At 41.4% G+C, this 23,133-nt stretch overlaps 2 protein-coding genes across 2 annotated transcripts in view; both read left to right on the forward strand.

The window, feature by feature from the left end:
• The window catches only part of ANK3 (ankyrin 3), a gene marked incomplete at its 5' end in the record, with an annotated part of 287,363 nt that extends 272,708 nt beyond the window's left edge, over positions 1-14,655 (forward strand). Inside the window, one exon of the mRNA XM_079711182.1 lies at positions 14,169-14,655. The remainder of the gene's footprint in view (positions 1-14,168) is intronic.
• Positions 5,003-5,357, forward strand: LOC307055528 (non-histone chromosomal protein HMG-17-like; the record flags this gene model as incomplete). The annotated part of the gene is given in 2 exon segments (XM_079707761.1): positions 5,003-5,206; positions 5,209-5,357. Coding segments are annotated over 2 exon segments (270 nt in total). The 5' UTR covers positions 5,003-5,085.
• Positions 14,656-23,133: the final 8,478 nt, after the last annotated feature.

The following is a 23,133-nucleotide window of genomic DNA, read 5'->3' on the forward strand; positions in this document are numbered from 1 at the left end:
ACGTAACTTCCTGTGAAACTTCTAATTTCACCAAATAAGTGATTCCATCCCCCCGCCACCCCCTTCCTCTCTTTTTCACTGAATTGCAGCTTTGAATATCCAACAAGCAGTTGTTGGTCATTTTCATGTTCATGTACACGTACATCTGCACACGAAAACCATGGCCTCTAGCTCACAGTCCATAAACCTTCTCTTCACAAATTAGGAATTTAAATATAAATGATGGTTGCAGAAGCAAATGTAAATAGTGATCTTGAGTCTCCTCTTAAGAGCGAAGGCTCAGTACGAAGTGCAGTAGCATTATTCACTCTAACAGGAAGACTATTTGGCAACAAACAGTTCATACAAATGTATTTGGAGATTTGTATTGACCAGCTTTTCACCATTTTACCACAACAGCATCTAAGAATATAATTTTGGTTGAAATACAGTGGTTGCCAAGCTTAAATGAAATGAGCAAAATCCCTATATACTACTTCATGTATTTTGTATAAACCAAAGCAAATTAAATAGGAGGTTAACGGCACTATGTTTTCTAAGTTAAAATGTTTAGTGAGCTTTGTTTAAGGTGGTCTGAACTTTTCTTCATGGAGAAGGATATTTTCCTTTAACACTGTTTTCTGAACTTTGTGCTGTTTCTTTCTATGTAGCTACAATTCAAAAGCCCATTTGGGGTGAAACAGCAGATAGAACTTTAAAAAGCTCTGTGTAAGTCTGTGAGATAAAGCAGGATGAGTCCTTTAGGGCCGCTCACCAACAGTTCTCCAAGCCCCAAGTAACAAAGAGCAAACAGATCCCAGTTTCCACTTTCACTCATCTGCTGTTCCCTAGTTACCAGAATCCTGGTACTTGGAGTGCTGCTGTAAGGAACTGAGAAATCACGGAGTCTCACTGCCCCAAATTTTGTATGCAAGGTAACTGTAACTAAGGCCCAAAGAAATTCTTAATCCCTCCACCTCCAAAAACAACTTATTCTTTATTTATTCACTTAAAGATTTATTTCACTTCCTCTCTGTGACGCTTTCTGCCTAGGCACTGGGAAATCATCAGTAAACAACACTAGGGAGGTACTGGCCCTCGCTGACCTTACATTTTGGAGATTTAATGGTAGTCACTTCAGTATTTAAGGCATTGAGAAAGCTCCTAAGAACTGCACAGTGCTCTGGAAATAACAGTATTTGCTATCCATACATACTCTTCCAGTGTTTCAGGTGTACTCTTCATTTAATTCACTTGGATCGGTGCCTTTATCATCCTCATTTCACAGGCCCCAAATTGCCCAAGGTCACCTAAATAAAAAGTGGCGGAAACAGGATACAAACCCTAACAGGCTGCCTCTGGAGCCCACACACTCAACCCTGTTAACGGGAGATTTGACCTGGTCTGAGGGTGACAGGGAAGGTTTCCTTAAGAAAATGATGCTTGAGCTTAGTTTTAAAGGATGAACAGGATTCATCTGGATGAAGGGGAGGAAATTTGATGGTGTTTGGGGTAGCCTCCTAGGCACAGGCTCTAGCATTCTGCAAAGGCCAGAACTGGGAAGAAACAAGAAAGGAGAACAGGTCAATGTAGCTTGCAGAAGGTTTTGTCATTGTGTCTGGAGAGGTAGGAAAAATCGGAATATCCAGGCCTCATAAGCCTCTTTTCACTAAAAGTTTAGGTTATCGTCACACACTCTAGTTGCAGGGCACAGAATGAATTGGAGGTGGCAATAATGGATGAGCAGAAAACCTATTAAACTACTGAAGATGCTGACTTGGGCAGTAAGGATGGTAAGAGGTAGGCTGAATCGAGAGTGAGCGACATGAATTGCTTTTTGTCAGATGACAAGGGTGAGGGATGAGAAAATTAAGGATGACATCAGTGTGGCAATATCTAGAATGAACCCACCCATTATGCGTGTCTTACAGCTGAATTTGGTAAAAGACATACACAAAATTTTTTTAATTGAGGTGTAGATGATTTATAATATTAGTTTCAGATGTACAACACAGTGATTCAAAATTTTTATAGATTATACTCCATTTAACGTTGTTATAAAATATTGGTTATATTTCCCTGTGCTATACAATATATCCTTGTAGCTTATTTATTTTATACATAGTAGTTTGTACCTCTTAATCCCCTACCCGTGTCTTGCCCCTCCTGCCTTCCCTCTCCCCACTGGTTAACCACTGGTTTGTTCTCTATATCTGTGAGTCTATTTCTGTTTTGTTATATTCATTTGGGTATTTTTTAGGTTCTACATGTAAGTAATAACAGAGTATTTGTCTTTCTCTGACTTCTTTCACTAAGCATAATACCCTCCAGGTCCATCCATGTTGTTGAAAATGGCAGAATTTCATTTTTTAATGGCTGAGTAATATTCCATTGTATATATGTACCACATCTTTTTTATCCACTACTCTGTCCCATTTGTTTATTTTTGCTTTTATTTCCTCTGCCTTAGGAGACAGATCCAAAAAACTATTGCTACAATTTATGTCAAAGAGTATTCTATGTTTTCTTCTAGGACTTTTATGGTTTCCAGTCTTACTTTTAGGTCTTTAACCTATTTTTAGGGTTTTTTTTAATATGTTGTGAGAAAATGTTCTAATATTATTCTTTTACGTGTAACTGTCCAGTTTTACCAACATCATTTATTGAAGAGACTGTCTTTTCCCCATTGTATATTCTTGCCTGCTTTGTCATAGATTAACTGAGCCTAAGTGTGTGGGTTTATTTCTGGGCTCTCTATTCTGTTCCACTGATCCATGTGTCTGTTTTTGTGCCAGTTCCATACTGTTTTTTTTTTTTTTTTTTTTTTTTTTTTAAATTAATTTATTTATTTTATTTTTGGCTGTGTTGAGTCTTCGTTGCTGCACACGGGCGTTCTCTAGTTGCAGAGAGCGGGGGCTCTTTGTTGCGGTGCACAGGCTTCTCAGTACAGTGGCTTCTCTTGTTGCAGAGCACGGGCTCCAGGTTCATGGGCTTCAGTAGTTGTGGTGCACGAGGACTTAGTTGCTCTGCGGCATGTGGGATCCCCCCAGACCAGGGCTCGAACCCATGTCCCCTGCATTGGCAGGCAGATTCTCAACCACTGCGCCACCAGGGAAGCCCTTCCATACTGTTTTGATTACTGTAGCTTTGTAGTATAGTCTGGTCAGGGAGCATGATAACTCTAGCTCTGTTCTTCTTTCTCAAGACTGCTTTGGCTATACAGCAGATTAATAAAACACTAAGCATGATTTTGCAGTCTTAAATTGCTGTGTTTAAGCAATTCTGATAAATGAAATAAAACTACAAGAGGCTTCAGTCAGCTTTAGTATGCCCCTAAAAGTTTAGCAACTTGTTCAGTAATAGACTCAGACTCTGGGTGGGAGAGAACCAAAAAGGTAATTGACACCAGCTGAGCCATGTTTCTAGAGTGATATATACCTAATATCTATGAATAAATGACACCAAAAAATATATGACAGTGCTGTGCTTCCAGGGTCCTTTAGAGTGAATTAATACAGAAATGACTAGGTCACTAAATGTACAAGAGATTTTAAAATGATAAATAATCCACCCTGTAAAGCAGTTGGCTTGGCTCACTTGCTACACCACTCAAAGGAGAGAGAAACTCACTAGGAGAATTCATATGAATGTGAAAATAGCTTCAGCATAAAGCAAACTTAATGTGTCAGATGGAAAGAACAGCGATTTGACTGCAAGCCTCATTTTACTCTCCAGGGTGGTATTTGCCTTTCATAAGTGGATTTAGGAAATGAGTCCAAGAAGACTGCCTGGAATTGCAGGACACTGAAATGTGTGCTCTGGAAAAATCAATTTGCAAGTATATTGAAAGTTCTTATGGCCCTGCTGGCTTTTTTTTTTTTTTTTAAATAACAGAACAACCAAGCACATGGAATGTGACCCAATTTCACTGAGTCTCAGATGGTGACATCAAAATTTTTATTCTGCATTTTGTAACCAGTTGAATTTTGAGCTATCTGAACCCTATACCTGCTTTTCTTTAATACTGAGTCACAGCCATCCTATTTTTAATGTAAGAGAAAAGCTGATGGCTTAAAATAAGTATAAAATTTATACATAATATATAGTGATTTATAGTTTATAAAATGCATTTACATTTTTGTCTTATTTAATCCTTCAAACAAGCCTCCAGGAAGAGGAGACCAATTTTGATTGCTACCTTTTACAGATGAGGATACTATGTCTCGGAGAGGTCATCTGACATTTCTTCTTTCAAACAGCTGTGACTGGAAGAACTAGGACTTGGCCTCAAGATTACTGACATTTTACCTAGTGTCCGATTCCACTAAGCTGTCTTTCTAAAATTAGTTATGAATAATAATAATAGTCATATTCTATAAAAGATTACTGTATGCCAGGTACTAGGTAAGATCATTACATACATTACCACATATAGTCCCCAAAACAATGCTATAATGTAAGTACGATTATCTCTTTTTTAATAAACAAGGAAACCGAAGTTTAGAAGAATTAAATGACTTACCCAAGGTCCTATAGTTAATGGGCAAAAGAATAAAATTTTAACTTAACCAGAGCCTAGCTCTTAACTATTACTCATATTAATAGTTGAATAGTACTTGATGATTATCAGAAACCTAAAAGCAAATTTTGAATCAAATGTACGTACAAAGGCAAACTGTAGTAAATTTCTTCATACAATACACAGTGAAAATACTCAGTTTTTTGGGTTTTTTTTTAAAATAAAGCAAAACTTCATAGCCATAACCTTCAAAAATACCATTAGAGAGCTGATTAGTGAGGCTGTGACAACGGAGGTACCCCAGACACACGCTGGAAAAGACTGGAACAGCTGTACTGTAAACCTCTTTTAGGGCAATGCTCAGGATCTCACAGCCACATGGAAGCCAAGAGCAGCAGCAACAGCACGAGGCTTGCCGGGGGAAACACTTTATCTGAGGCCAAAAAGTTGACTCATTTCATTCATGCCTTCAAAAAAGGACTTGGCGAGCAGTGTGAAGAAGAGGCGAGAGCAACCCCTGGACTGGCCAAAGCCGCGCGCCACTGCATCCCCGTGTCCAGCGCCTACGTCCCGCCGCCGTTGCCACCATGCCCAAGAGAAAGGCTGAAGGGGATGCTAAAGGAGATAAAACCAAGGTGAAGGATGAACCACAGAGAAGATCTGCAAGGTTATCTGCTAAACCTGCTCCTCCAAAGCCAGAGCCCAAGCCTAAAAGGCCCCTGCAAAGAAGGGAGAGAAGGTACCCAAAGGGAAAAAGGGAAAAGCTGATGCTGGTGAGGATGGGAATAACCCTGCAGAAAACGGAGATGCCAAAACAGACCAGGCACAGAAAGCTGAGGGTGCTGGAGATGCCAAGTGAAGTGTGCATTTTTGATAACTGTGTACTTCTGGTGACTGTACAGTTTGAAATACTATTTTTTTATCAAGTTTTATAAAAATGCAGAGTTTTGTTTTACTTTTTTTTTTTTTAAGCTATGCTGTTAGCATACAGAACACTTCATTGTTGTTTTTTGGGGGAAGAGCACATGTCACTAATAGATTGTTTCTGAAGCTGGATTGACATGGGAAAAAACACCTTTCCCGTCTGGTTTTGAGAGACTTCCTCTTGGTTCCCAGGAAGGAGGGGTTCCTTGATGTTGACACACAGTAGCCACCTTGGCACAAACGCCTCGTGGTGTGGAAAAACGAAAATTAGTTTTTATGTCCTCTTCTCCCTCTCCACCTTCAGCCTAGACTTGACTCCCTTCAACCCAGAGACCTGTTGGAACCTGACACCTCAAAATTGGTTACCAGTATGTCAGGCAATCTGGACTTTCCAGTGTGACCACTGAGATGGCGTCCCTCAAAAGAGCAGCAGTTCCTTTTTTAGACTGTGGATCTTCAGATTGATACTTCTGCCATTTTCATTTCCATTTCCTGAAAGTCAGGGTCGGCTTGTGAAAAGTTGTTAAACAACCTACTAAATGTGAAACGTCAACCCTCACTCTAAACTTTCCCTGTTCAGAGCATCACATGAAGACTTCATGGGGTTTTATAGTGGCTTTCTGATTTTGGTAGTCCATTGCAAAAGGGAGTTTGAAAGTTGTTGTATACTGTTAACGATTGTCTGCCCATGTCCTGCCTGAAATACCATGATTGTTTATGAAAAGTATCTTTAATAAAGCTGGATACAGTTTGGAAAAAAAAAAGGACTTGACCTTCCACCTGGTTTAGAGTGAAAAGGCTAGTCATAATACACAGTGGTGAATAAAACCTCCACGGCCCCTGCCCTTCTGCATCTCTCAGCCTGCAAGGGGGAAAGAGATGGAACATGAATTGTTTAAGGGCTAAAAATACAAAGCCCAAGATCCAATGGAAGAATAACACAGGAACATATTTAGACTTGGGGGCTGGGGGAAGTCCCTCGGAAGTCATGACATTTATGCTGAGACCTCGTAGGTGGTGCCAGCAACGTAAAGAATGGGGAGAAGGAGAAGACTCCAGCAAAGAGTACAACGTGTGCAAGAGCCTTGAGGCGGGAAAAGGCCTAACACATTTGAGGAAATGAAAGAAGATTAGTGTAACAGAGCCGGATGAGCTGGTGGGGGGTGAGGCAGGCCCATGATGAAGTGAGACATGCATCATCACAGGCCAGAATATAGGATTTGGATTTCATTCTAAAAAAATGTGAAGCCTTTGAAAGATTTTAAGCAAGAGTCTGACCAGATGTTTTACTTATTTATTTTTTTAAGCACACCAGCTATGTAGAGAAGGATTGGAGGGAAAACAAGAATAAACTGAAGGAGGTGAGCTAGGAGGTTATTGCTGTAGGCCAACTAAGCCACCATGGTGGCAGGGCTAGGACCTGGGCAGCAGTTTTAGGAAAGTCAACAGAATCTGATGGCTTAGGGTTAGGATGGAGAAGAAGGGTTGAGTCAAGGATGATGCCTTGACTCAAGGTTTCAAGGGTAAGCAGGTGGGTGGTGGAAAAAGAAACAGGATGGGTTTTAAGAAGAATATCAAGCACTCAGGCTTTTGTCGACACACAAGTCTGGAGCTCTGAGGAAAAGTTGGGCTAGGCGTATAAAAATGTGAGTGTTATCACTAAAGAGGTGAATACTGAATATCAGAGAAAGGGAACACCAGAGAATAGGTGGGATTACCTAGAGAGAAAGTGAAAGTGAGCAAAGAAGGGGCTCAGGATCGAGCCCCAAAGAACATTTTGAAGAGGAATAGAGAGCTGTAAAAGGTTGCCTCTGACCTCTTCCTTCCTAGAGATCTCCAAGCAGTTCTAGCTCCTCTAATCTATAATCATATTCAGCCTCGGCCCTCTAAGATATATTTTTTATTTTTTTTTTTTTGCGGTACGCGGGCCTCTCACTGTTGTGGCCTCTTCCGTTGCGGAGCACAGGCTCTGGACGCGCAGGCTCAGCGGCCATGGCTCACGGGCCCAGCTGCTCCACGGCATGTGGGATCTTCCCGGACCAGGGCACGAACCCGTGTGTCCTGCATCGGCAGGCGGACTCTCAACCACTGCGCCACCAGGGAAGCCCTAGTATATATTTTTTAAATTTTTTTCATAGCATATTCTTTTCTGAAGATATTTCTAATCTTACTTTTATTCCTTTATGCATTATAAATGTAGTTCTCTCATATTCTGTGTATAATAATTCTAAATTGGAACCCAATGCAGGACTGTTTCTGCTGGTTCTTGCTCATTTTTCCCCTGTGTCCCTGGTCCTCTAGTATATTTGTTTGGTTTTACCCAAAATATTTTAATCCATGCAGTTTAATACCAGTGGATGAAAGAAACTTTCCTATAATGCAGATTAGCTGATAAGCTTTTGTAAATAACTGACCATGCACATTTACAGCCCCTTTACTTCTTAGTTTGTGACACACACTGTGTAAGTGGTCGGGGGAGTCCAGCGTTGAAGACATTATCCTAATATTACTCAGCCATTAAAAAAAGAATGAAATAATGCCATTTACAGCAACATGGATGGACCTAGAGATCATCATATTAAGTGAAGCCAGACAGAGAAAGATAAATATCATACGATATCGCTTATATGTGAACTCTTAAAAAAAAAAAAAGATACAAATGAACTTATTTCCAAGACAGAGACTCACAGACATAGAAAACAAGCATATGGTCACCAAAGCGGGGGGAGGGACAAATTAGGAGGTTGGGATTGACATATACACACTACTATATATAAAATAGATAATCAACAAGGACCTACTGTATAGAACTGGGAACTATACTCAATATTTTGTAATAACCTATAAGGGAAGAGAATCTGAAGAAGAATATATATATATATATATATATATAACTAAATCACTTTGCTGTACACCTGAATCTAACACAACATTGTTAATCAACTCTACTTCAATTTTAAAAAATATATTAAAAAAAAAAAGACATTATCCCCAGCATCACCACTCACTTGAGGGCATATAACTGTACAGTCCAGTCCAAGAGGCAAACATGATAGTAAGTAACACAAATCAAAATATAGAGCTATAATAAAAGATATAAACAAATTGCTAGGAGAACCCACTGGAAGATGTAGTAAACACCAATGGAGGAGATCTTGCAAAGCTTCTTGAAGTGCATATTTGAACTGGCTTTTGAAGAAAGGGTAGGATTTAAGACTGGGCAGTGTGATATGTGCTATGCTCAGATGTTTGGCCTTTATCCCAGAGACAGTAAGGTACCTCTGGAAGTGTTGTCGAAGGAGAATAATACAGTCAGATGGGATTTAGGTAACCCTAGTGGTAGGAGAGGGAGTTAGTGGTGAGGAGAGTTTGAACACCAGGACCCCAGTTATGAGACGGGATGAGGGCCTGATCCTGGGCAGAGACAACAGAAAGGAGAGGACAGATGTGAGGGACATTTCAGAAGTATAACAACCAGATTAATTCCATAGAGGGAGTGAGGGTTGTGATCCTGTGTGTAATCACTAACAAAAATATAGAATGTAAGAAAAGGAAAACAAAATTAGGGATGGAAATAGGTCAATCTGAAGTACCTTAAATATTTGTCAGTGATGAGGAAGAGAAATCTGGGCTAGCAATCTTAATGTGGTTACAGAAGTGGCCTGAGTGAACATAAATCACACGCTTACTAGCTGTGTAAGCTTAGCCAGCTTATTTAACTTCTGTGCCTTAATTTCCTCGCCTCTATTAGGATAAGAGTAACATATCTCACAGAACTGTTGTTAGAATTAAACGAGTGAATCCATGTAAGTCACTTAACAGTGACTAGCAAGCCCATAGTAAGCCCTCAGTAAATTCAGCTGTTATTAGTAGTGCTAAGAGGCGGGGGCAGGAAGATAAATCAGGAGCTTGGGATGAACATATACACACCACTGTATATAAAATAGGTAAACAACAAGGACCTACTGCATAGCACAGGGAACTCTACTTAATAGCTTGTCATAACCTGTAATGGAAAAGAATCTGAAAAAGAATATATATGTATATATAACTGAATCACTGTGCTATACACGTGAAACTGACACAAGACTGTAAATCAACGCTACTTCAATTATTTAAAAATGATATAGATTTTTTAAAAAGAGAGAGGTGAGACAAGAGCCGAGACTAGCACCCGAAGAGCCTGGATTCAGGAGGCCAGTGGATAGAGCAGCAGCCGCCAGGTGTGCTAGAACACAACAGTGGGAGAGGTCGGGACAGCAGCATCACTGAAGTCCTCTGCATGTCACGTCGGCTTATACTTCAGAACACTTTCAATTATTTCATATGACCCGTTTCTCACAGTAGCCCTGGGAAATCATTAAAATAGGTATTCTCATTCCTCTTTACTAAGGAGAGAGAACAAAATCGCCGAAACTATAGTTAATAAATGACAGGTTTGGCTTTTAACCTAGACCTCCTGATTCTGCTTCCAGGAAGTCAGAACTATGGTCTGAGTTGCTTCACTCCAGATTCAGGACCCTGCCCTCCAGAATATTTTCCAGAATTCATCTGAAGTAGATAATGTTTTTATGTAGTGTTTTTCATTCTTCTTTCCCTTTAAAAAAAATCCCTAATTAACCAAAAGCAGGGGTCTAGAGCCAGGTGGCTTGACTTCCACTTCTGGCTCGCCCATGTACTAAGTGTGCCACCAGTATAATCGCTGTATGGCTCTATTTTCTTATTTGTAAAATGGAAGAGATGGTACCTCACTGTTACTAGGATTAAATGAGTTCCACCTTAGAACAGTGCCTGGCACATCATAAACATTTAATAACAACAACATTATTAGTTGTACTACTAAGTTAACTATACATCTTTATTAGGGTTATATTTTTCTTCTGTAGCCAACATGTACATCAGTACTTTACCAGTAATTACTTTTCATTTTTTTTAAAACTGGCCCTGTGACCTCAGATATTTTTTTAATCACAAGTCACTAGAAAAGAACAAACAAAAATTAAGTCCCACTTATTGGTATTAGTTGAAGAACACATCTACACAAACTGGGAATTATTTTTAAATGGTGCAGTAGTTTATTATGATTACATAAAGTAGTTAGAATTAATGCTTAGGAAAAAATGTTTTTAGCCCCATGACTTCCTGAAGAAGAGAGAGAGAAAAGGAGAAGGAAAGGAGAGAGAGAGGTGGGTTAGGAAGAGAACTAGAATAACAAATTCTCTGTTCTCAGTGGGCTATAGGGAAGGCATATCAGAAAAGACTTTTCCTTAGGACATAACAAAGCTAAGTCTTCAAAGATGAGCAAGAGTGAGCCTACAGGGACTTCCCTGGTGGTCCAGCGGCTAAGACTCTGCGCTCCCAATGCAGGGAGACTGGGTTTGATCTCTGGTCAGGGAAGTAGAGCCCACATGCTGCAACTAAAGATCCTGCATGCCACAACTAAGACCCAATACAGCCAAATAAATAAATAAATACTAAAAAAAAAAAGAGGCTGTAAAGGTGGATCTCGCTAGGGAGAAGATAGACCACACTTTCAAGGAGATGGCATTTGAAACACACTTGAAGAGTAAAGAGAAGTTAGAGATAAATGAAGATGACAGCAGGGGATTATAAGTGGATATGAAATCATGAGCAAAGAAAAGGAAGTTGGAAACCAACGGGTTGATGACTGGCATGTAGTCTAGATCCTCTAGATCCTCCAAGTGTGGTCTGTGGACCAGCAGTATCAGCATCACCTGGGAGTCTTGTTAGAAAGACAGAATCTCTGGGCTCACCCTGACTCCTCGATCAGAATCCACATTTGAAGATCCCTGGGTGACACGTATGCACTGAAAGCTTTGGGAAGTGCTGCTCCAGAACGTATTGCTGGCCCTTAATCTTGGCTGAACATCGGAATCATCTACAGAGGTTTTTTGAGGGTTTTTTTTTAAGTGTTTGATGCTGGGCACCACCCCTAGACCCCTAGAAATTCTAAGTAAACTGGTAAGGGAAGTGGCCTGGACACTGGGATTTTTTTTAATCTCCCCAGATAATTCTAATGTGTACCCAAGTTTGAGAACCAGTGGAGATTGTCAAACAATGCTTTTCAGTGGAGAGTATGAGCATTAAGCATGAGAAGGTTTATTGGGATGAACCGCAGAGCGCTAAAGGTGTAACGGTGTGTGTGTGGGGGGGGTTGTTGTTGTTGGGTTTTTTTTTAGCTAGCCACCAGGGGCTAAATACCACCAGTATGTGAACCTATAGAGGAAAGGTTGGGTTTAACCTAAACATATTCCTGACTTGAAAATGTGGTATGGAAAGTACAACATTCATCTGTGAAATATAACCTGAAATATAACCATGAGAATCCAATGAATAGCTGTTTTTCTATATTTTAAATGTTTCTTAAAATTAAAACAATGTATAGTGAAATGACTAAACAGAACGATCGGTTTCCTGACTTGTTTTCCACTACATTTGGGTTTGAAAAGCGTGAAAACCCAAGGACAGATAGATTCCTCAATGCAAATGCTTCTCTCTCAGATCCATTATCTAAACCCAGAAAGAGAAGATGACTGAAATTCTATTTCTGAAATGTCAGCTTGATGGATCCTGCCCTTGCACCTTTCCATCAGATGGCGATCTCATCACAGTTTATACACTGTCAATATTTCATAACAGGTCCAGAGCCAGTCAGCCAAAACGCTCATGCTTTTTGTGCAACACTGTTCTTGGTATAGGCTTTTGCCCAGTGAATAACCTTCCTGCACCCCATGTAGTTGGGGCCTACACACCCTGATTGCGTGACCAAGAACAAGAGAGATTTATAAAGGGAAGTAACACCCAACTTTTTAAACTATCACCCACATTATACCTGAATATAAATGGGCATAAGTAATAGTTTTTTTTTTTAATTATAGAAACATATCCACTATTTCTAGAAAGATAATGTTCGCTTGCATTGAGGTGCTAAGAGAAAGACCTTGCTTCTTATTGCAAGATTAATTGGGAAGCTGGATTGGTTTTTGGAAGATGAAGCAAAACAAAAAAAGTTCAACCGGGCTGTAGTGATGACTGCACATCTATATACATTTACTAAAAATTATCAAGCTATATATAATAGATGAATGATATGGTATATAAATTATATATCAGTTAAGCTGTAAAAAGTTGGGGGGAGGGTCAATTACAAAAAAAATTGCTAAGAATTCTCCCTAAGGAAACAAAGTGAGATCACCAGGGTAACATTATCATAGGACCATCTGAGAAGCCTGGTGCCTGGAAGATTAGGAATAGATGGTAAAAGCAGAGGTGAGAAAATCCTGATCTTCTTGCTCTGATTTGCACATTCTCTGGGACATGGCCTGCCCAAATGAGTCACTTTCCTTCTCTGGAACCTCTGCAGAGTCATGGGAGTGGGGCAGGTGTTGAAATCACCCCAGAAGGAATTGATACTTTGATATTCTTGGCTCCAAGCTTTAGTGAGCTGGGGCATGGAGGTCAGTGCCACTTTTAATACAAAAAAGGAAGGCAGGACCATGGTGGGGCAGACAGAGGAAGTGCTGTACTAACATGTTTACAGAAGCCAAGGTAGCCTGGGTGATCCATCTAAAGGGAAAGAAACTTGTCTGGGGTAAGTAAACAACCTCAAGGTCACTGAGAACACTTTTAGGCCCCAACAGAAGCAGAATTCTAAAGGTTCTCCTGGACCTGCAAAAATAGTCTGTTGCATGTATGTGAGTGAACAGCGTTGTTCCCAAAATTCATCTTGCCTGACTCGCCTTTTCTCTAGGGGCTATGTCTTGTTCTCGGGCAGGCATTCAGGTGTCACCCTTTCACACTGATCGGGAGGAAGGGACATACAAAGGAAGAACTTTGTTTTATGGAGGAGGAGTTCCTACCAAGAACAATACTGCACAAGAGGATGAAAACCTCTGCCAAAGGATGTTAATTTATTTTGAATTATTAAGACTGGCTGTAAAACACTGATACTTTATGCAGGTATTATCCAGTAAGGCAAGATGTTCTTAGTGGAGTCTCCATAAAAAAGCTCAAATAGAATTGATTTATCCTGTCATGACTGACATGAGGCAGGAGAAGGGAAGGTATTCTTTGCAATGGCAGAAGAGAGTCTTTAATTTGACTTTGCATATGGAAAAGCAATTTCATAGTAAATGAAGTAAGGACACTGTTCTCCCTTTTTGAAAGGCTGCATTTTGCAGGGTGAGAGGCTTATTATACAACATAGAGGCATGACCGAGATGCTCCATCCTGACTCCATATCCCTGACCCAGTGTGCCCTTGAAAACCCAAGACATTTTGATGGAAATCTCAGAGCACCTTTGTCAGCCTCCTTACTTCACAGATAAGACTGAGGCCCAGAGGTCTGCAAATGGCTTTCCCCAGTACCTGAGGGAGTGACCTGAGCATCAGAGACTTCAGAACTAGAAGAGGGTCTTTCTGACTCCATCCCTGAAACCCCTAATATGGGAAACAATGTTCTGCGGAGGGGACAGGGTCACCCAGAGAAGGTCATTGCCTTCCAAGAGCTTTCTAGCACACTTCAGGGCTTTGTTCTCTGAGGCATCTAGCAAATCCCCTCAGTCAAAAGTATGTTAAACCACTCCGTTAGGAAGTCGAGGGCCCCCATTCTCTGAGGCATTTCTGCTGAATGGCAAGGAAGATTTTGGCAAGTTCTTTAAAATAAATAAAAGGAAGAGGGAAAAAAAAAAGCTAAACTCACCACCTATTGTTTCTCTATCCACAGGATCATACTGTTTTTATTGCCAGTATTGAGAAATTCATGGAAGATAAGTCAGCAGGAAGTAAAAATTTACGGAGAAGGGTGTGTGTGTTTGCTGCTTCCACACATTAATGGCATGATTTTTTTTTTATGCACAAAGAAAAAAAAGGAAAAGAAAACCACCCACATTTTAATTTAGCATGAGCCAATTTACAGAGCATGAAAATTCACTTTCATTCCCAGGATTGGCACGTGTGCAATTAGCAATGCAGTGTATATACGAGAAGCCATGCTGTTACCAGTTTATCTCAAGTAATTTGGTGTCATTTACAAAAGGAAGAAATTCCTGCCGCCAGAAGAGACAGAAGGAGATGGAATGATCAAATCATGGAGAAACACTAAAATTACTAAATCCACAACAGCTCGCCTTATTTTTCTTGGACCCAAACTGTCAGGGTATAAACACTATTTGTTTCTTTTTTAAAACATCTATAGTTTTGCTGTAAATAATAACACTGTATAAATTCTAACAGAAAAATGGAATAAATGTCAATAAGGCACTGCCTCTTAGAACACAAAGAGAATATTGCAGATGCATTTAACATAACGGGGGTCTCAAGTGACTTCACCCCAAAAGAAGGAGGAGGGGTGATGGGTAGGGGGATCTTCACCGATTCTTGTATATTAGCAATTATAATGTTTGTATACGCAAAACTGCTAGCTTGATTTTAAAAAAACAAATCTTTAAAATCTGCTGCAAATTTAAATAATTCCCAAAATGAGGAATTCTGTAGTTCTGTGAAAAAAATTTTTCTTCAGAATACTAATATTTTGATGCATGTGTATCACCTTATTTTGATTAACTCTTTTCCAATTTTGCAAACACTACAGTATACTGCAACACAGAAGATTTTATCTGTAAACACAAAGCCCTTCATCTAATATTTGTTGCTATTGCCAATTTTTCAATGAAATGACCTAAAAATGAAAAAAAAATAACCTATACGGTAGTTGTTTTAGGGGGAGGGGGGTGCTGGTAGTGCTTAAAAGGGTAATGCTTGCCGCTTTAGAGGTGGATGGTGCTCATAAGAGGCCCCTGTCAGGGGTATTTTCAGTGGACTGCACAGAAATTCTTAGCTAGTAGAATGGCAGCACGCTGTAAACTTATTCCTGTATCGTGTACTGGCTGTAAGATGTAGACACCTTTCAGTAAGCCAATCATTTGTAACCATTCTAGCCATGTCATATTAGGTTAATAAGGCTGCTGTGTTATAAAGGGCATTTTTATTTGGGTTTTGGTGAAATTCTTTAATTTGTTGATTATATTCATATAAAATCAGCATTTATTGACACATAGCTCTAATGACATATGTATGAGAAACCATACACTGGATGACCTAGTCGATTATTTAAGCATAAAATAAATTGTGTTAAACTCTTCACCTATCTGTGCTCTACAGTGTCCTTGTGTTCTCTGGCAAAAGGTAATTGTCTTAACTCCTTGTCACTTGGCCGCAGCCGTCTTCCTCACCAGCCCGTTTCGTGCCTCTGCCTCTGTGGTCACTAAAGAGATAGTCCCCAACATTCAGTCTTGCCCTGCCAACTCCCAACTTAACACAAATTCTGTGCATTTCATTGAGAAGCCAAAAATTACAGATTGACTGACAAGTGATCTTTGCCCACAGCTGGTATGAGCTGCCCCCCAAAACGTGGAGAATTTGGGCTGTAACAGCTGGCACGTACAGAAGTTGTAAAATAGCACTTCCAGGAACCATTCAGACAGCAGTTGTCTGTAGCCCATAAAGCAATCGTTTTTAAATTGACATTCACTGTCCGTGCTTGTAAGCTGGGAGATTTCACATAATAACCCAAATTTCTAACTTCTCTTAAAAGCAAGATTTAGCAACCACAAGTCTCATTGCCAGAAGGCAACAACCTGCTGGGCCACACTGACCCTGCCCACTCCAGCCAGGCCTGGGGTCTCCAGGCACCACAGTCCCATCCCCACTTCTCACACTGTGAGTGCCCTGACTGGCCTGTAGGTGCTGGAGTTTATGATCAGACACTACATGATAAACTCAACAAGGCGGAGACCGTGTCTGTTTTAATTTTTATTCTAGCCCAGAGCCTGGCATATAGTAATAGTGGTAGGAGCAACTGTCATCACCATTGCTGCAACTGGAATGCTCACAGTATGCCAGACTATTCTAAGTATGTTGCATTTATTAACTCAGTCCTCATAACAACTTTATGAAGTAGATACTGTCTTTGATAGTAATAGTCCCTGTATAAATATTCAATGGGTGCTTAGAGCCATTCAGCAATGTCACAGATTTTCTGTCATTTAGGATTATTGCCAAACAGGACAAGTTGTTCCCAGTCAGGTTTCAGTATCAATGCAGAACACATGTATAGGGAATCTACTGTGCATAAAGAATGGGGCTAGACTGCATTTGCACGGCATCCCCAATAAAAAGATATTCATTTGGCGCCCTTAGCCCTGCATCAAAATCATCTTATGATGAGCAAACCAAGACCCCAGGAAGATTTATTAAAATCCAGGTATCCTAACTTCCCATCTAAGTGTTACGAATTTCTGACTCACAGTCCTTGACAGAAAGGTATTTACCCTGAACTAGAAATTCAGTGAAGTGTACTTGTTTGGGTATTAAATGGTTGTTATGTTTATATACCTGAAAATTTGGACATGTGATGGGCTAAACTTCAGGCCAAGCAAAAGTTCACAAATTTACTCAAAAAGAGAAGTATCCAAAGTAGGATAATCAAGATTTTATTTGCATATACATTGTATATATACATCGTGTATGTATATATTTATATATGTATGCATGGATTGAATGCGGGCATGTGTTATATACAGTCTTCAGCCTGCTAGCTTATAAAAATGTATTTTAGCTTTCCTTGATTTACATTGCTGTTAAAAAAAATGAACTGTGATTGACATATTCCTGATATTTGCTGTGTTTTTCAATTTTATAATCCTACCAAATTCCTGAGTTTCTTAAATTTAAATGTATTATCATTATTGTATTGCTAAGTTATGGCAATATACTGTGCAGGGTTTTTTCACCATTTCTAAGAGGGATCTACTTCACTGAACACATAAGCAGCCAGCCTTCTATTAATAAATTCTGCCTTGGCATCCTGACGTTCCACCATGTTCATTTTGGTACCATTCTGGGGTCCCATCAAGACATGTTTTTTCCCAGGGCAAATAAACGAACAGAAAAAGTTGTCTGCTTGCCTTTATTATTATGAGCATCAAGTCACATCTGGCTATATGACAGGGATATGTGAGAAGCCCAGAAATATAAATCACAGGAATGATAACTCATCCTGTGAGTTTCTGAAGAAACCAGTGATCTAAATGCTAACTTCCTATCTGGGTGACTCTGGAAGTTCTTGATTTGTTAAAGAGGCCCTGGCATATTAAAAGGTGTGTGATTTCCTGGTCATAGGGCACTGCTTCTCTTTCACGAATTAATGATCAAACAGTCCATAAGTAAACATTTCCAACACTGGGATTCGAGGCCAACTTTACAAGAGTTCTTTCAATAACAGAGACAAAAGCTGATCCGGCTAACCGTGCACCAATACAAAATCAATCAATAAATAACAGGGTGGACTCCGACAAGCATTCTTAGTAATAGGCCCAATAGCTTTCACTTTTTTCAACAGAATTAAATGCAGACAGTTCAACATAGGAGCAAAAAGAAATTTGCCATTATATCCGCTACACTCAGTGACTGACAGCTATGAATAATAACGACAACTAGGGGAACCTGAAGTGAAGAAATTTTATTCCTTATCCCTTGGTGCTTCCTGTGTTAAGGAATAAACACCCTGAGGGCTGCATTTCCAACAGGACATCCTGAGACTCCTCACCAATTCCAGAGGACTTCCCAAGCACAGTAGAGATGAATACCCTCAGGGGGTTCGAAAGGAGTGAGGAACCACTGGGCCACAGGAGGAACCCCAGAAGCAAGAACTATTAGGACTTTTTCTCCAGGACCACCTTAGAACATCATGTTGACATCCAGAAAAACAGGTGCTCTCCTGGCCTAATTTCCCCCGCCATCCTCAACTGCCACTTTTCTCGTGACATCTAACTCAAGCAAGGGCATAATTCTGAGAGCTGGGAAGGAATGATGATTTGCCAGCTTTTCAAAAGAGTTCCAGCATGTGAGGCACACCCCCAGGTCCTCACACCACAGTGCACAGCACGCTGAAGGGAGGGCCTTTGTTTTGTTCTCTGCTGTATCCACAAAACCTAGAATACTGCCTGACACCTCATACATAAGTACTCAAAAAAAAACATGCATTGAGTACATGAATGAATCAATCCACAAATGTCAAAGGGCAAGGAACAGTAAATGGGAAATGTTACTCTGGGCACCATCTTGTGCACCACTTTCTTTACAGGTTCAAGCAAGCTGTGAATCAAAAGAAAACACTGTTGCTGATTCTAGTGACTTAACTCACCAAGGACTGACTTGTGTCACCGTCCTCCACTAGCCCTTTCCAGGTGCACAATTCCCTTGTTAGCCACAAAGTCGTAAATAACTGGGTTTACCTCATAAGCAAACAGCACATCCATCACACTGCTGAATTAGGCATCTCTCCCATGGCCATGGGCTTTAGTCCTCATCCTCATCACTGACAGGCCATTGAGAAACCAGGCGAGAGAGTGGAGAACCCATCGTGAACCCTCGTCTCTATTAAAAAAGTCAGCCGAGCCTCCTCTCTTTCAGACATAATATCCAAAATTTTTTAAAAGTGTGACCACCTCAAGAGTTCCACCTCAGCGTTGCTAAGTGTTAGGCCCGTAAAGGACCAGAGGTCCAGAAATGACACCCTAGAAGCCCTTGGACCAAATCCAGCCTACAGCAACGCTTTGTTTGGACCACAAAGAGTCTGAGAAAAAACAGCATTTTTTAAAAATCAGGAGATTGTAGAGGAAAAGGGGATTTCAGCTTCTTTTTAAAATCTGAAGAAGTGACAATGCTGCTCCTGAAATGCCTTAGGACAACAACCAGGTAGAGCAGAACCACACCTGCCTCCTTTGGACAAGCTGTGTTTTACTGTTCACCACCGTCCCTCCTTACCCTACAGCTTCTAAAACTCAATCTGCTTTATTCATTTCTATCCCCAGTCTCTGATCTAATGGGAGGAAGAAGAAGAAGGCAAATTGCTGAGAGTCTGTTTAAATTCTTCCTTCTTTATGGCAAGCCAAACATCTACCTCATTTTCCTCCTGTCTCCCTCAGGGCCAATAAGAAGATGGAATAAAAGAGTGAGTGACTGGGAAGAGGAAGATGAATCATGTGCTTCTCCAAATCCATCCGTCCATCTCATTCAACAATGTGTAGTCACTGCCTGCCACTTTTCAGGTGCTCTCCTGGGGACAGGATACATCAATTTCCTGCCCCCTGCCCTCAAAATGAGGAGGACATAAATAGCTTCTGCGTGAAATCTAAATCTAGGGCTCCTCAGGAAAGGAAGCCCTGGAATGACTTGTGGAAACAAAACTCCTAGCAGCCCCTCCGCAGCAGTGCATGCCGGAGAACAGGGCAGGCCGTGACGGATGGAGAGGAACGGCCCATGCTGCTCAGGCAGCCCCTGCGCACACCTGCTCTTCACAGTTAAGTGAGACTCAAGCCTGACAAAAGTATCAATTTCAGTAGAAAACTTTAAAACATTTCAAAGGTATTTTTAAAACTCTACAGGAGAAGACAAGCCATCTTGCTTCCAAAGATTCTAAATTTAGGTGAAAACAGTTGAAACTTTCAACTAATGTTCAATGTTCTTCACCTTCCCTACGTCAAGTCCCCCCTAATTCTGATGGCCTCACCACGCCTCCCCTGCTGATGCCAACCCACGCTGGTAGCTCAGGTGAACTAAACGAGTACCCCATGGGCACCCAGCACTCAAGTCTACATCCTTGATGGTTCCTCTGGACATCTTGCACTTCCAAGAACAAGGACTGTGTTTTCCACAGTCCCAAGAGCAAAGCTGGATGGATGCACAGAGGATATAATAAATACCCTTCACAGGCCTCATCACTTATTGTTCTTTATGGTTGTCTTGCCAGACCCCAGCGATGCTGCAATACACACTGATGCTCAGTCTGGGCATACATCCCACCCTCTGGAAGTCAATGCTTGAGTGCAATAAAGAGCAGCGCTAGAGCTGCCTCACAGCCTGGCTCACTAACACTGCCATCGTGGCTGGTGTGCCTTGCCAGGTGGAGCTGAAAGCAAGTAAATAATGAGTATCTATGGAAAAGCCTGTGAAACCATAACCCATTCAAGGCCATGTAGATAGTGTATTTTTCTTCATGCTCCCTTTCCTCTTACTTCAACACCAGAGTTGCTCCACAGAGGGACTGCTCCCTGGCCTGCAGTGAAGATGAACCTCAGTCGACCCACAGTGGGCATGCAGCGTGAGCCAGAAATAAACCTTTCTAGTCAGCCACTGAGATTCTTCGGTCATTCGTTAGTATAGCATAACCCACAATTAATATACAAGTCAGGTAGAAGACACGAAGGGGTGGCAGGTACTGGGTAAGCCCATTCCCCTTCTAAGAGTCTGCCTTGTGGGAATACAAGCCCAGCTGTCAAGTTTTTTAAACGTTGGCAGTTAATTTGATTTTTCTACCCAGTAATGTTGTGTGGATCAAACAAAACATGGGCCACTGGTGTTCAACCTCAGCCACTGGCTCTTGGCATTTGCAGAATGAACACACGCCTGGATCATGCTATACACACCTACTGAGATGTGATTTTGAATTACACAGTCTGAAGCTGGTGTGCATAAGCAAATGTCTGAATTCCCGAGTCAGCTGATAGGTGACTTATCACCTCCACCTCAGTGCAGCGTGGTTGTTCTCTAAGTACCATTCCAAACGCTGAAACTCTCATTAAGTGTCTGAAGAAGTCACTTGACTTTTTTACATGCATTTTATGGCATTTTAGTGAAGAGTTGACCTTCACTTGTCCACCTGGGCCTAATGTGGCTCTGCCCACCTCTATAACCAAACCCTCCCATCCTGCCCTTCTCTCCAAACCAGTGATCAAGTATAGTCCATGGACTGGTCTTAGTCTGAGGATTTTTTTGTTGCCTGTTGCAATGAGATAAAAAACCTGATCCAGGGACTTCCCTGGTGGTGCAGGGGTTAAGAATCCGCCTGCCAATGCAGTGGGCATGGGTTTGATCCCTGATCCGGGAAGATCCCACATGCTGTGGAGCACCTAAGCCCATGCACCACAACTACTGATCCTGCGCTCTAGAGCCCGCGAGCCATAACTACTGAGCCTGTGCACCACAACTACTGAAGCCCACGTGCCTAGAGCCCGTGCTCCATAACAAGAGAAGCCACCGCAATGAGAAGCCCGAGCACCACAACGAAGAATAGCTCCCGCTCGCCGCAACTAGAGAAAGCTTGTGCGCAGCAACGAAGACCCAACGCAGCCAAAAATAAATAAATTTTTAAAAAAAGAAAAAAAAAATCTGATCCAGATTTTAAAGCAACTGTGTTACTAAGCATGTTCTTTATTTCAGTTAACTTTTTTTTTTTTTAATATAGTAAGTCTTTCTTGAGAAAGAAAGGGTGCACAGACTTACAATCTGGTGCAAGTTCCTTATCCTGTCGCAGACTGTTCCTTATCTTGTGCAGAACTCTGCATAGCACAGTTGTAGCCATATTAGCTTCCTTTCTGTTCCTCAAATAATGCCAAGTTCCTCCTCATCTCATTCCTATTTGTACTTACCCTCTGCCAGAGGAACTCTCACGTCAATCTCCAAATGTCCCCTCCTCAGGCCTTCCCTGCACACCCTCTCCAAAGCAGCCTGACACCCACCCACAGAATTCTCTGTCACATCACTTTACTTATTCCCTTCATAGCATTTATCACTAGAATCATCCTTTTTGTTTATTTGTACACTCGTTTACTATCCTCCTTATTCATTGCTATATCCAAAGCCTCTAGCACAGGCCTGGTACTAGTAGGCCCTCCGCATTTGTTGAACAAATGAACGAGGGGTGGAGGAAAGCACAGACAAGTATGGCTTAGGCCACATATCTGTGAATGCCAAGGAAAAACAGCAACATCTTCAGCGACTCATTGTCAACTATCAAAAAGATTTCATTTTCCTGGGAGGGCTGCTGAGCTTCCACCCCCGGTGCAGACTTGCTGAGAAGAGCTTTAGAATTCAACTCCCCCTCCACAGCCTCTTGCGAGAGCCTTGTTACTGACTGTCAGGTATCATTGTGGTGCTTTTCCATCTTGCACCGAGGCCACGTGATGGGAAGGTTGTTAAAATCATCTGGTATGTGTCATAGCAGAGCTTCAAATGACTCTTTGAATCACCCAAAGGCAGCCCAGCCCTTGATAAACTGATGCTTAAAAAATGAGCCATCTTGGGCTTCCCTGGTGGTGCAGTGGTTAAGAGTCCGTCTGCCGATGCAGAGGACACGGGTTCGTGCCCCGGTCCGGGAAGATCCCACATGCCACGGAGCGGCTGGGCCCGTGAGCCATGGCTGCTGAGCCTGCGCGTCCGGAGCCTGTGCTCCGCAACGGGAGGCCACAACAGTGAGAGGCCCGCGTACCGCAAAAAAAAAAGAAAAAAAAAAAGAGCCATCTTTCTGGCTGAAACAAAAATCTTGCTGGTGGACTAGTAACAGAACAGAGTGCTTAAGTGGCTACATTGTATAATGGCTGCAACTCTTCCTAGCCTGAGGGGGCCAACCTGCAGCTGGAATCTAAATTTTCCTTTGGCTTCACAAGAGTCAAAAATCAGATGCTACAGGGCCTGGTGCAAGGCATTAAAGAGTAGTAGGGACTGTGGAAAACCTGAGAGCATGTGCCTCAACTAAAACCACAGTGGTTAGCTAGCTCTAACAAAATATCATAATGCAAGCCCAGAAATTGTCAGCTCTTCTGATTTTTCAAGAGACACTGGAAATCTGT

The sequence above is a fragment of the Hyperoodon ampullatus genome, assembly GCF_949752795.1.
Source record: "Hyperoodon ampullatus genome assembly, chromosome: 1".
NCBI lineage: Eukaryota > Metazoa > Chordata > Mammalia > Artiodactyla > Ziphiidae > Hyperoodon > Hyperoodon ampullatus.